Consider the following 16,118-nt stretch of genomic DNA (forward strand, 5'->3'; position numbering starts at 1 on the left):
CAAGCGTCAAGGCAATTTTTGCTGCGCACCACCAATATGCGAAACCAGCAGCCCATTAAAGTATTTCCGAACCAATTCGACATAGGGTCCAATTCCAAAACCAATTCTTAAAAGGCCGGCAACGCACTCGCTAGCCCTCTGGCATTGAGAGTGTCCACGGGCGACGGTATCACTTAACATGAGGTGAGCCTCCTGCCCGTTTGTTCCCTGTTATATAAAAAAAATGCGGTCCATACCTTTATATCGGATAGTATAGGAAAGTCGAGATTCTCACCAATGGACTTTCTATTCTTCTGACCGGCAATGGACCCAACACATGTGTCAGGCGCAGAAGGCTGATCTACCTACCTAAAAGGTTAGACGTTGGTGGTTCTGGCTATAGCCTGGCTAGCTCCTTCGAGAGGCACAGAAGTCTCCTATGCACTTCACGGGCTGCACAGACCGACTTCACTGCTCTGAGGATTTCTGTACGTTATCAACCTATTAATAAAAGCTAACATATATCTGATATACGAATCTGAGACCTCAAAGGTCAATGGTTTTAAATAGAAAAAGCTCTTTTGCCTCTGCCATAGATAACAGAAAGGATTGGTGTAACGTCCTTATCAAATGCTTAGTCGATTCAATTAAAATGTCCCGGGATATCGGCTATTTAGATCCCATTTACGCCAAGTCACATTAACATTAAGCCATTAATAACAATAATATCTAATAACGATAACAATGATAGTAATAATTCTATTACAATTAATGAAATCCTGTTATAATCTTAGTAGTAATAAGGTAAAATCGAAATAATTGTATTATTTGTATTCATGTCTATGATAAAAGCCTTTTGTTAAACTTTATTTGACCAATATCTGTAAAGTTGCATATAGTAGATCATTTTTCGAAAAATAAGGTCATAAAGAAGTTTCACTGCTTACGTGTGTACGTACACTAGTACACGCACACATTTTTTATATTTTTAAAAGAGACAGGAAAGTGCTGTTATGTCAAAACAATGCGCCGTGTCACAAATCAATGAAAACAATGGAAATATTTCCATGAATTAGGCTTGGAATTGCTTCCGTGTCCACCGTACTCACCAGATTTGGCCCCAAGCGACTTTTTCCTGTTCTCAGACCTTAAGAGAATGCTCACTGGACAGAAATCTTGCGCTGAATAGGTAGAGCAAAAACTGAAGCCGATTTGGAGGCTAAAGACAAATCGTACTATGAAAATGGTATCAATTTTTTTACCACTATAATCGTTGTAACGCTCTTGACGGCAATAAATAATGATTACAAGAACTTTTCAGGCAATATTTAGACAAAGGGAAATTAATATTCAGTTCATAGGTAAATGCTTTGCATTTAAATGAATGTATCGGAAACAGGAACTATGTCGTAATTACATTTCGGTAGTTGAATAGAATAATAAATTGTTATTCATATAGAATGTATGGATGTGTGTGTTGTAGTCCCTATTGTAGCATGATAACGGACTAAAAGGAAGCAATTTTTGTAATTTTAACAAGGAAAGTTAGAAATTGATTAATTGTTAAATGGTCGTGCGTTGAAATCGTGTCTGTGTTTTTGTTTCACGTATGGCAAGCCGGTTTGACTTCGGATGAGATTTAGATGAGATCGCACTCTAGATCAGGAAAATCTGAATTGGGCCGAGTCGACCACGGAAATCGGCCGCTTGAAAATATTTAAATAAATATTTATTTATTAACACTTCATTACAATATTAAAAACAATTGAACATAATTAAATCAAAAGGAGGGCAACTGGCGGCGTTATCGCTTTCGAGCGACCTCTTCCAGGCAACCACTGTGGAAAAAAATGTATTAAATAACATAAGATAGGCAATAAGTGCAAAAATACATATTACATATATACAGGAAACAGGAACGAAAAATAAACTAAACTGATACTGGATGACAGGAAAAACAAAAAGGTAAACAGTGAAAATAATTTTGACTTTTGTTCATTTATTATAATGCATTACATTGTGTATGATTTGGGAACCTTTTTAAGTAAGGAATACCTGTGTCAGTGTTCCCAGTTCCTCCATAACAAGCCTAATTCCATAAAAATACTTTTTTTTTTTCATTTTTATTTCCTCAGAAATGAAGGAGTTCGCGTAGTTTGGCAAATGTTTTATGCCTGATCTGAACTGTTGTTGACTTCAAAATGTCTCACAGCTGATCGTCTTGTCTATTAAAATAAAACTTATGCAATTTCATGATAAGATGAGATAAGAAGTTTCTCATCTAGACGGCATAGATGATAGAATCGTTAAAAAGCGTGGCGAAACCCTTTTTATTTTTTTATACTTTAGTATAGTCGTTGCCTAATAACTTATGTACCTAACCTGCTTTTTTGGTTTTTATATGTATAAGTTTATATATTATGGTAACGAAGTGTAAATGAATTAATGTAGGATAGTTCGGGAGGGAAATTTTGCCCTTAGTCAATTTCCTGATATATAATAAGCTATGTTTTAGCCTACCTTTTTAGCAGCTACATGTACTAGTGTACACGTAAGAAGTGAAACTTCATTATGACCTTATTTTTCGAAAAATGATCTACTATATGCAACTTTACAGATTGGTTTAATAAAGTTAAATTAGATAAAGTTTAACAAAGGGCTTTTATTATCCTAGACATGAATACAAATAATACAATTATTTCATTTTACGTTATTACTACTAAGATTATTACAGAATTTCATTAATTGTAATAGAATTATTACTATCATTGCTATCTTTATTATACATTTTTGTTATTAATGGCTTCGAATCAACCGTGAAAAAGATGGCGCGAAACCGAAGAATGGGACGCGTAACCGAAAATCGAAAAATTTAAAAACGTTTTTATGGATATAAGAAATTGTAATAATTAAAGCTTTATTGATATAACTTATAGCTTGTGATAGTTCGGGCTTCTGAATCTTTTCTGAGTCAGCCCTAAGACTTACTCACGATGTTTACATAAGTAGTTATGATACTTTTAACGCACTTCAAAGGGATGGTTATAATATTATAATTATTTGTCATATGACAATGGTGAATAGTGAGCTGGTGATAAATGCTGAGAAACCAAAGGACGTAAACTGCAAGTTCTATTGCAACACCAGCATAGTGAACCAGTGAACCCTGGGACTGGTCATTAGGATTCCTTGTGTCGTGGGCAGCTAGTATCCTTTTTTGAGCATAGGACAGGTTGAGAAGATGCCCCCCCCCCCCTCCTCTTGTCTGCAATAGTAAGAAAAGCTCTCAATAATAGTACATAAAGATATTATTTTTTTAGTAGGAATCCTCGAATATATATTTCGTTTTCAAGCATAGACAATGTGTGGGTATGTGGATCAGAATTACATACAAAATCATTGTATGTTCGCAGAGTGCGTTTACAGTAGTGGTATTCTGTATATTATTTTATTAATATTATATATATAAAATGAAACATTAAGACTTGTATACTACATGTACTAACATGGATCTCAAACTTGGGGGCCCACTAAAGCGAAGCATACAAAGCTACATGAAGCTGAAGAAAAGGACAAAATAAAGAATACAGCTTTAGGAAGAACTACTAAGGTAACATATGTTAAGTGGAAATGCGCGTGGCACATGGTAAGAGGAACAGAAAAGTGGAGTAAAAAAGAACTAAACTGGTACCCAAGGTACAGCAAACAAAATAGAGGAAGACTCAGATGGCGGATAGATCAAATTATAGAAACAGCAGGTACATAACAGAGAGTGGCACAGGGCAGAGAGGAATGGCAGGATATGGAGGAGGCCTTTGCGAAAATAGGGCACACAGATACCAAAAAGAAAATTGAAGTAAAAACGTGTTTAAATGTAAAAGGGAGCGTATTACGTCACGCAATTTTTGGAGATTCTTAACCCCCTCCCATTAAACGCGCCGTAACGTTTCTGTATCCAATAGTGACACGTTTTGTGTCGAACTCCAGTGACTCTTTAAACCTAAAACTTACCATTATGTGAAGTAAAGTACTGGAAAGTGGATAATATTATCAATAACGCGTAATTCAATCCCCGCCCCGCATGGTAACGTTTTACAAAAGGACAACCCCCCCCCCACCCGCCCCCCGCCACATATCGTTACGCAATACTTGAACGCTCCAAAAGTTGTTATTATATTTTCTATACATTATCACAAAACATACATATGCTTTGTGAATATATAATTGATATTTGTTGAGAGTCGAGACGCGAGATGTCGTCATTAAATATCCGTTACCGTATGGCGTAAACGTTCCCAGGCCGGGATAAATTCTTTTACCATTTACTCGTTGCCATTACGACACATTCTCGGGATGAATTCAATAAATGCGCTGTGCTTTTTTGCAGTTTTTCAATATCTCCTCTGTTATTTCGTGTTATATTTGGTATACATTTAAGACGGCAATTTAATCGTAATTTTATTTTTATAATTATGAATACGTTTTTGTCAATGTAACATAAAGACAAATCTAGTAAGGATTAAAAATTAAATACCAAGAGTCAGATCAGATTGCCCCTGCAATCTGGAGCGTCTGTTTTGCTAGAAATTTTTATTATTTATTTTATTTTAAATTAAGTTTGGTTAATGTATAATTTGTCAGTGTTAAATGTAATTTTATTGCTATTGATTTGATTTTGCTCTTGTACTTCTAGTATATTCTTATCTTATGACAATGACCTGATTGTACGTGTTCCGGTCCGGTGGTGGAGAGGCTGGCTATCTGTCACTCAGGTCTCCTGTTACAGAGACCAGTCTCTCACATACACTTCCAAATGTTATCATCTTAGTTTAATCATAATAACCTGCTATGTATGTATATGTGAGAGAAGAAATAAAGATTATTATTATTATTATTATTATTTAATTTTCATTCCTTACTAGGTTTGCCTGGAAGAGATTACCTGTTAGATACAGCGCCCGTTAATAATTTATATTACTTATATTTGTAACTTTAAATAAATTAATTTTTAAAACGTTTAATACATGTTATAGTGCAAACGTTTCTGTATGGGATACGTTCCGATTACTTGTTCTGTACGAGTTTTTCTCGTAGTTTTTCACGTCAGTAATTCTACTGTAACTGTAATATGCACAGTATTGATGTGGAATTGTATGGCTACTTTGTTCGATATTTTTACAATGAAATTGTTATCAAGCTTTGGGTGAATACCGCTTAATACTTAGCAATATGCAGACTGTGGCGGAAACTGTCACACCACATAAAAAACGCAAACCTTCATATAAGCAACCCAAAAACGTGTTTTCGTCGCTCAACGCTACTTTTCCTTCAGAGGTCCTTTCATACTACATACACACTCTGCACTTCTAATATTTTCTATAAAAAAAAATCAATGGCACTACAACCTTTTTAGGTCTGTATCGGGTTTCATGATAAAAAAAATTAATCGCATAGGCAAGTAGGTGATCGGCCTTCTGTGCCTGACACACGCCGTCGACTTTTTGGTATAAGGCAAGCCGGTTTCGAGCGAATCTTAAATGTGCACATAGAAAATCCATTGGTGCATAGCCGGGGATCGAACCTACGACCTCAGGGATGAAAGTCGCACACTGAAGCCACTAGGCCAGCAACACGTTATGACAAATTCTAATATTATGTTATAAGTACAAGTGTGATTCAAAGGAACGTTATAGCTTCGGGCGGTGTCCAGACCTAATTACCACTTCGCGGAAGGCTCCCTTCGTTGAGTTGGTATTTCACGCACTGCGGAGTGTCCGCTTTTTAAATTACCACAGTGTAGTGTGTTCATAATCTATTTCTATTGTGAATATGAGTCAGAGAAAAGCGTAATTCATAATTTTCATTCAGTGTTGACTTTGAATGGTGATTCGGAGTCGTCATTTGGGTCTGTGGTCTTCTGTCAAACATTAATTGGATTTGATATAAGTCATTTGTTGTCTCGACTGCACAGAAGGCTGATCACATTGTTTTTTTTGGAAACAAGGCAAACGGGCAGGCGGCTCACCTTACGTGATACCACCGCTCATGGCTCATTGCCAGATAGCAAGTGTATTGCCGGACTTCAGAGGGCAGCTGGCTCCACCAGTGTGGTGCGCGAAAACTGCCAACTGCCTATTTATATTGCGTAAATAAATGATCATTGTTTAAACGATGACATCGCAATTGCAAGTCCTCAAGTGTATAGGAGGAGGTGTCACTAAATATCAGATGAGCCTCCTTCCAGGTTGCCTCCTTCAAAAGAGAACAAGTGCGCAAGTCACACGTGTTACCAGGCAGCCGGTTCCACATAGTTGTAGTCAGTTGTATAACGTCGAGGTGATATGTATATAATAAACTAGCTGCTCCCGCGAACTTCGTTTCTCCTTAATGTGGTTTTAGTTAGCCTTAATACCGTGACACGAAAGAATAATTTCACTGTATTATCGTCACTATAATTTGAATTTGATTTACACTTCGGTCTAAGTAACACGTGGTTGGCTAACACCAAAAAGGGCCTCATAGCCTATCGGTCTTTGTATGTGACTGCTGTGGTGAGGGGTACTGGGTTCGATTCCCGGTTCGAGTGCAAGTTTTAAATTTGTTCTCGGCCTTTGGTAGGGTTGCACGGTACCGGGCGAGTTCTTAAACCGTACATGGAGGGCACGGTCGAATTTCTATAGTATGCAGTGGGCATCGAACTATGGAAAGGAGACTGTGTAGGTTTGGAATGTAGCAATACGTTCTTTCTGATGTTATATAAAAAAAAATCTGTCAATCAATGTACTCAGTACTCACCCTCAGGCATTGGAAGTCCTTGGGCAATATCTGTTCTATAAAAAAGGGGAAAAATATCAAGGATATAGTATCAAAGGCCAAGGTAGTGTTGATTTCCTTATGCCTCATAATCTATGGACAGTTCTTGTCTATGAATGTCAGTATTGTAATAAAACGTAGGTCTTGAGCAAGCAAAGCGGTAACACGATTCCGCGAAATAGCTGTCGAGCTTTTTCTTAACGTTCGTTCACATTACGCATTACACTTTTACCAATAGTTAATAATGCTCTTAGTTAAACATCTCACGAATATCTTTGTAAAGTAACGCGTATTGAAATACATAGTTTTTTTTAAATATTTATAAGTTTACGAAACTTCTTTATCGGCATTGTAATCGGCACATTTTCTGCCATCTTTTTCTTGTCCCTACCACAGTTGATGCGAAGAGATTCGAAGCCATTAATAACAAAAATATATGATAACGATAACAATGATAGTAATAATTCTATTTCAATTAATGACATTTTATAATCTTAGTAGTAATAAGGTAAAATGAAATAATTGTATTATTTGTATTCATGTCTATGATTAAAGCCTTTTGTTAAACTTTATTTGACCAATTTCTCTAAAGCTGCATATAGTAGATTATTTTGCGAAAAATAAGGTCATAAAGAAGTTTCACTTCTTACATGTGTACACGCACACATTTTTTTAATTGTTAGTCCTACAACTTTTATACGTATACAAGAAAATATGACTTCACAAATTTAACACATCAATTACATATAAAATATATATTTTAGTTCACTCACAAATCGTAATATAACATTTTCGTTTCCGATAATGTCCAATAGGTCGACTACACTTATATTGAAGAGTTACTTCTGTTTATCTAACTCATGTTTTAAACTACTAAAGCCGGTTGATAAAAAAAGAGTTTCATTTAACATATACAACAACTCAACGAACTAGCAAAGAAAAACTAATAGAACATTTAACCGCATTGAGAGCGTGATACACAAACACGGTATATAGGAAAAGATTTGTAAAATATAGGAAATTATAGATAATATTTTCATCAATGTTAGTAATTAACGTAAGTTGTAAGAGCGAGATAGCCTATTTAAAAGTACCACAGAAGCATTAAAAGTAGCATTAGTAGCAGATAAGCGAGCCGTAGCTACGTATAGGAGACTTTTAGTTCTGGTAACTCCAGGATTACAAAGAAAGGTAAATATTTTGTACAAACAATCAGAACATTACACTATTTTGGAGATTATTGAGAAAAAATACAATTAAAATTAGTTATTTTAGTTTTTTTTTCGGATTGTATTTTTTTATTAGAGCAGTGTTGACTTCAACGTGCGACTATCATTCCTGAGTTCGTAGGTTCGATCCCCGGCACCAACGGACTTTGTATGTGCGCATTTAACATTCACTCGAACGGTGAAGAAAAACATCGTGAGGAAACCGGCTTGCCTTAGACCCAAAATACGAAGGCGTGTGTCAGGCACAGGAGGCTGTTTACCTACTTGCCTATTAGATTAACAAATGATCATGAAACAGATACAGAAATCTAAGTCCCAGACCTAAAAAGGTTGTAGCGCCATTGATTTTATTTACTTATTAAGTTTAGTATTAGTCTCAACGAGATCCATACGCTTGCAATGTATCAACGAGATAACGTCTGAAAAATGTTTAGGTACAAATATCGTAAAATGTTTAAAAACACGAAATCCACACGTTTATAATACCAAACAGGAGCAGGCAGTGAAGCCTTTTTCGTTTATTTAATAAATAAATACCACAGTACTTTTTTCTAGGGTTATTTAAATTTGTTTTTAATACAGTATCGTTATTTACAAGTTATTAATTTCATTAATTTGAAAGTAACAAAGGTCACAAAATGGCCAGAATGTATAATAGTCTGTGTCGATAACGACGCGTAAAGCAAATTAATGGAAACTTCATGGAATAGACCTTTGATGATCGTATAACATTCTGTTTGATAATTTGTAACAACGCTGAAAATGGTCGGTCTAAAATATATTTAACAAGGCGATGTCAAAAGATTTTACCGGAAAACGAATCAATTAAAAAGAAACCAGACATAATTGTAGTCTGTGGATATAACATGTCACTATATTTTTTTAATTTATCCGTAATGGGAAAGGCAAAGGACTTTAGTCCATACAGCCATGTCATTATAGAAGTGACGTTCCTAATTCAAATTAGTATAAGGAGGAAGCGAATTCAAAAATCGAAATGCGCTTACCTGCAGAATGATGCACGAATGATTTGTGGCGGATCGCAGGTCAGAGACCGGTTTGGTAACGATGACCTCATGTCGTTTTAATTCTTTTTGCTGCCTTCATGGATCTGTTCTGATTTTAAACCTTTAACAAAAACCTCTATGTTTTGTCTTTATCACTCTCGTCTCAGGTAAATATAGTCCATAATAAGCTCCCTGATCTTCCGAATACTGTAAAGCTTTTCTCGGTAAATGGACTAATATTTTTTTGTTAGACAAATTTTGTAGATATTGATGTCTTCAATGAAACTAAAGTACGTCACTTTGCTTTATTGTCAATAATTATGGCTGTGTAACTTTTTTTTAAATTTTATATAGCCTATGTTTATCAGGGATAACGTAGGGTTCTATTGGTGAAAGAATTTTTCAAATCAGTCCTCTAGTTTTGCAGCTTAGACAATGCAAACAAACAATCAAATCTTTCCTCTTTATAATATTAATAATTAAAAATGCTGTGTTTGCTGTCATTATTAATAATAAAGAAACATAAATTTTATGCAGACATCAGCTGCTTGGATAATTTTTTTTTTTAAAATTAAGAATAATAAATATATTCTTAACCATAAATTATTATTACTATGTAAGTAATAACAATTAAAAATCGATAAAAGAAAACTAAAATAACTTTTAACATTCTGGTCTGGGTATACCGGGGCGTAGTTAGTAGTAGTCGTAGTAGTTTTCTAGTAGATCTTTTTTTTATTGTCTTTGGTTAACATAGCTTTTACACATTGAAAGAAAAAAAATTTTAACCGGATTAAAGCTATTTGTATTATTATAAACTTATAATTATTTTACATAATTTTAAATTTTTCCGACGTTTCAAAAACGACGTTAAAAAATTGTTTTCTTTCAAATCTTTTTTTTAACAATTGAAAATACGTATTCCTAGCTAGGAATACGTATTTTATAAAGTTATTTAGTTGAATTTTATTACACCAGTGAAACAGGTGCAAAGGTACGCACAACTAATTATTTACTAATCATTATAAATTTTACACTATAGACACTTGAGAAATCTTCGCGTTATATGGGGGATTACTGTACTGTTTTAGGAGCCAACTACATCAAGTAATATATATACATAACTTATATATATATAACGTAACAATGTAGCTTAAATTAAGGGACATTGGCATACAAAAGCGCGGACATGAAAGTGCACTGCGCTCGCCTTTTCCTATTTTCTATTCGATTTCATTGGAATTCTTTGAAATATATGGGAATTATAAGGTTTAATGTCTCACACGGTTAATTTGACAATATCGATGGAACAATGTATGATAGGAAAGAAAATAATAGACAAAATAAAGATGAATGTACACAATTCAGAATTAAAGAAAGACAACTAACAGATGTTACAATAAAAATAAATAAACCAATGTGGAAATTGCGGGGCACCTGGCAAGAGAAAGATCACTAAACTGGTGCCCCAGGTACAGCAAGCGAAGAAGAGGAAGACAACTTATAAGGTGGATAGACCATAGAAACAGCAGGAAGCAGAGGCAGGCAGAGTATTAAATGTAAAGGTTGTTATATTTTCTGGACATTATCGTATTGGCTTAGTACTGTAAATATATCAATATATCAATGTTATTTATTTGCGCAAATTTGAGAGTCGAGACGCAAGATGTCGTCATTTGCTAGTGGACCAATGAGACAATTGATACACGATGACAGTAGTTTGACGTGGTAAACTGGTGCCTCGTCATTTGGCGATGATGGAGCAATAGCTGAGGGCATCTTTATACACAGTTTGAACACTCCTTGAGGGATGAATGTTGTATAGATTCTCGGAATAAATTCCGTGCGAATTCGGCCATTACCGAGAATGCTTTGTTTATTTTTTTAAACTATTTTACGCAATTGCGAGGAACAATTTGCAGCTGGGAATCTGATATAGGAATTTGTTATCTATTTATCTATATGATTAATACAGTAATTTCATTATCACCAAGATTTATTCCGGGGGGTAGCCACACAGATCTCTACCTGCTGCAGTCCCCCTCTCGCTTCGACTATGATCACATTTACCATCCTCGTCGGTTATGTGTACAACTTGTGCCTCTTGTAGAATTTATCCCAAATTTTATTGTCCCATTTAGGAAGAAATCAATAGGAAATTGTTATCTCTTTCGATGAAGTAAATTTTCAGAACATATAATGAAACACTGAAATACAAATAATTTAAGGATAGCTAGCCCTTAACAACCAAATTTTCTCTTGTGGGGCCTGGTTTGAAGACACTGCTCTTGTACGTCCTGGATTTGGTTTTGGTCCTACCCAATCCGGCTTCATCATCCCACGTTTGCCCACTATATTTAAATAATTGAATTCTCAATTATTTGAGCAGTGTTAGCTTAGTGGCTTCAAGGTGCGACTCTCATCCATGAGATCTTGTCTTATCCTTAATCCCTGACTGTGCACCAATGGACTTGGACATGCACACATAGTACAGTGAAGGAAAAAATAGTGAGCAAATCGGCTTTAGACTAAAAAAAATTCGACGTGCAGCGCTCCAGGCATATGAGACTGAACACCTGTTTGCCTATTAGATTGACAAATGATCATTACAAAAAGGTACCGAAATCTGAGGTCCAGACCTAAAAAGGTTGTAGTGCTACTGGTTTTTTTCGTGGGACTATTGTAATTGTACTAATTTGGGGTCTAAATAAAAAGTTTATATTTTGTATATAGAACGAGTAGCACACGGGCAGGGCCTGATAACTACCCTCAATGCCAGAAGGTCTTTTAAGCATTGGATCGGAACTACCTAGAAGTTCTCTGTGTTCGTGATTCTAGGTTCGATTTGGAAATAATACAGGTCAATTGAATGAGACACAGAATTGTCTCAAGAGATTGCTAGAATTTCTAAGACGTGGGTGGTATCGCACAGATGGTCGAAGCCTTCGAAAGTCACGATTTCCTCGTTAGTGCATTAGGCTGAATATACATGAAACATTTTTGAATGCTTGCGATTGTGTGTATTATTTATTATATGTGGAACAAGCTGCTCAATGAAGTATTTCCGAACCGGGTCCTTCAGGAAAAGATCCAAACAATTCTTGAAAGACCGGCAACGCACTGAGCCTTCTGGCAATGAGTGTCAATGGGTGTCAGTTAACATCAGATGAGCCTCCTGGCATAGTGTAAAGCGAGAAGGTCTCTGACGATACACTCGCCGTCACTGCTAACTCCCTTAGTGTTTGTTTTTATTTATTAAAGTTTACTACATCATACATAGTACTAAATCTACGGCATATTTTACAAAATCTTCCATCTAAAATGTATGACGATGGAAGTAAACATAAGTGTTTCAAAAAAGAAATAAAAAATACAACCATAACATGTACAAGATAAAATGAGCACAAAATAAAATTAGCAGAAACTTACCATACCATATCTACTATATCAGCGTTACTTTTAATGTCAAAAAATGGCGTGACATATGTGGCACACTGTGTAGAACGCCTTAGTGAATCCAATTCGAGGAAGCATTAACAGATGCAATACGGCAATTCCAGTATAATGCTAATAATTACCGCTAATTCATGTATGACGTCATCACAAACGCCCAGTTTTAACTACCAGTTGTAATTGGTATGTAGATTTTAAGGTATAATTCAAATGTTTAGAAAGAACCAGCGTTATAACGCTTTTTTGGGTGACCATCATTTTCCATGATAGAAACGAAAGTTCAAAGGCCGGCAACGCACTTGCAAACCACTGATAAACATGGCGGTAACCCGCCTGCTGGTTGGCCTTCTCTTCCATAAAAAATGGAAATCGGCTAAATAAGTGAGAGCAAACTTCCAGATAAAATAAAATTAAAATTAAATTTCAAACAGATAATTATTAATTCTATTAACAACATTACACAAATAGAACGTTAAACTATTATTTTGCAATTTTATTGGTTTTATATAACATGTAATTTAATTAAATTGATATTTCTTACAATCACAGGTATTAATATCACTCAAATACTCCTAAAAGATTATTAATTAAAATGTTCCTGTATCGTTGATTTATGAACATATATAGTCCTGATTTGCTTTTCTTATTTTTTTTTCGTAATTATTAATTTAACAAAAAATAATTATACTGATGATATAGCCAAAGATGTAATACATGTTTTTACTGATATTTTTATTATATATTTTCAGGTTCAAAGATGGCGTGGCGTATCCATGGTCTACTGGGGTATCTAACTTGATCCTGTACCCTGAGGCAGCCAATCAAACGCTTTACACACGTCGAGCATCTCAGTCAGATTCGGGAAATTACACTTGCAGACTCAGCAATGAATCCAATAGTGAAACGCACACACTACGACTAGATATATTAGGTATATTTTCATTTATATATAATGATAATATTATTTACCTATGGTATAATAATTTACTGAACCTACTGGACCTAGAAAGCTCCCCAGAGATACACCTGAGGAAGAAACATGTTTACGAGAAATTTATACACATACATTGAATCGAAATTAAATTGAAATATCTTATAGGTTCGTTCTCTCAATAATTTTATATTAATATTGTTATATCCAATTCAATTTTATCGAATTCGATTTGGAGGAATAATATTACAAATAAACATTTAGCAATTTCCCTTTAGTGAACGTGTTTTGGCTTATTATAATGATGTTATTTGTTTTTAAAAACGACTAATTGCGCCTCCTCTTCAAGGGAACCCCAAACATATTGATTATTATTAATTTCCGGTATTTGCTTTAAAATAAGTGTCACCATTTTGTTTGATGATTTGCTATTTTAAAAGAGTACCGAGAGTTTTTTACGCCGGCTTTTTCTCTCGGCCTACACCCTCTTTGACGTCTTCTTTGGCGATGAGTCAGATGTCTACTTATTTAAATTTATTGACGTGGAATAAGTGATACCTGTATCTTATGTTCCATATTTTAGTTTAACATTGCATAGTTTAGTATATATAGTAACATAATAAACTTTAGATAAAACATTTATATGATGTTAATAATGTTTTTCATAATATCATCTAAAGAGTAATATTAAGGAAAATGACATAAAATTTTCATTTCGCAGAAAAGCCGACTGACACACCTAAGACGATGTTTATCTCCAAGGATCAGTGGGTGGAAGAGGGGAGTGGATTACGCCTCTTCTGTGAAGCTCTCATTAGTAATATTGAATTACATTAAAAGCTAAAACAGATATAGATACACCTGAAACTTGAAGCGCATTGCTAGAAGATATTGGCTCAATATTTCAAAGATTAACTGAATAATACTAATATACTGTTTCTCATCAACTAACGTACAAAACGTTTTTAAACGTACTCAACCTCTTTCACAATTAAAACTCCACTTAATAAACCATATATATGTCGGAGCAACGGCGTAACTGTCAACTGTCATTACGTCACTGAGCTTGTAAATTGTCAACAACAGTCAAATTCCTTCAAAACCACAATTTACGTCAGTATTTCTGTAACTAATAGCGAATCTACTAATACTAAAACCGGACTTTTGAACTCATTTGACTTTGACGTTTGATAAGCTCTGTGACGTAATGACAGTTGACAGTTACGCCGTTGCTCTGACATATTTTAATAACCGCTTTATTAATAAAAACTAAATTAATGTGATGGATATCACAAACATTACTGAACCTACTAGAAAGCTCCCCAGGGATATACCTGAGTATATATCTATTAATTCACAGTTTTTCTTTTTCTGTCAAATTTTACGCATATGTAGTGCAGTGCAGTTTAAGCAATGCAATTAAGATTTATTTTATGAATAAGATCCCAAATAGTTAGAAGCTACATTGATCCCTTACAGAACTTAACACACAGTTTCGAAGAGCTATCTTGAAAATGCCACGAGTTTTGTTTCTTCTTTCTTCATTAAACTTTTATTTATAGTTTATAACTAGTGATAGTTATTAAGTATAATAAGTGCATTTACATATTCAATTAGTTTTTTTTTATAGAAGGATTCTAATATTTTAATTAACAAAACAAATGTAAGCAAAGGCGAACAGCGTGTGAGAGAGAGGGCCTCCGAGAGCGAGAGAGCCATCTAAAGTTGAGGATGATATCTATCTATTAATATCTAACATTTAAACTATTTTTATGTTATTACAGGTAGATCGTACTTAGCCGACGCACGGAGTGACCTTCGCTGGTGGAAGATGTGGCCTAATGGTTCTGAGGGAGACTTGTTACCCTCGCAAAATGAAGTGAAGACTGTCAGGTATATGTCACAGACCACTACAGTTATTTTGATTATAGTTATCATTTCTATTTTAAATAAATTGGAAATGCCAATGTCAAATCAGTGATTCTATAGTGGTTGTTATTGACAAATGGAGTCGCTGTCAGCTGTCATTGTCAGAATACACCACAGAGCTTATAACTAGTATTTGCAAATAGTATGAATTATTTAATCTGTAATTTAATATCGATTTCATATTCGTTATATTTATTAAAAGTAATTTATTAGTACTAAATATTTGAATCCAACAACAACCAAGCCAACAAATATTAAAGTAATCATTGAATACTCGTTCCTACGACTGCGGTTCAATTTGTAGTCTGTGCGGGTTTCGTTGCCGAACGATGACACGTGTCACACTTGTCATAGACAAGTTCGAGTTGCTATAAATACAGGCAGTGCTTGGTACCGTGCCACATACTTTTCTTAACAGCCGGTAAAAGCGACGCTGTCATGGATATTATTGCTAGTAAATATAAATTAACCATTATAAGGGCAATTATTGGAAGTCATTGCTAATTTAATAATTTATTGTGATGTCTTAATAAAACAAGGTATACTAGTATCTAGAAAATACAGTTCTATCGTATAGTCTTTTGTTAACATAGCTTATACACATTCAAAGAAAATGTTCAACGGATTGAAGCTATGTATTATTATAAATTTATATATAATAATAATAATAATTTTAACACGGTGACTGAAGACAAAAGGTTTTGAATGTCAAAAAGTATCACAGCTGCAGAGAAAGTTATATTATTTGTATTTATTTTGAGTTGATATCGACTAAAA

General features: G+C 34.6%; 1 protein-coding gene across 1 annotated transcript in view; it reads left to right on the forward strand.

Annotated features, from left to right (window-relative positions):
- Nucleotides 1–16,118, forward strand: part of LOC123717780 — a 49,083-nt gene that overhangs the window by 27,178 nt on the left and 5,787 nt on the right. The window contains exons 3-5 of the mRNA XM_045673966.1: nucleotides 13,231–13,412; nucleotides 14,134–14,229; nucleotides 15,197–15,305. Of these exons, the coding sequence (XP_045529922.1) occupies nucleotides 13,231–13,412; nucleotides 14,134–14,229; nucleotides 15,197–15,305 (387 nt within the window). The remainder of the gene's footprint in view (nucleotides 1–13,230; nucleotides 13,413–14,133; nucleotides 14,230–15,196; nucleotides 15,306–16,118) is intronic.

Source organism: Pieris brassicae, chromosome 13, assembly GCF_905147105.1.
Source record: "Pieris brassicae chromosome 13, ilPieBrab1.1, whole genome shotgun sequence".
NCBI lineage: Eukaryota > Metazoa > Arthropoda > Insecta > Lepidoptera > Pieridae > Pieris > Pieris brassicae.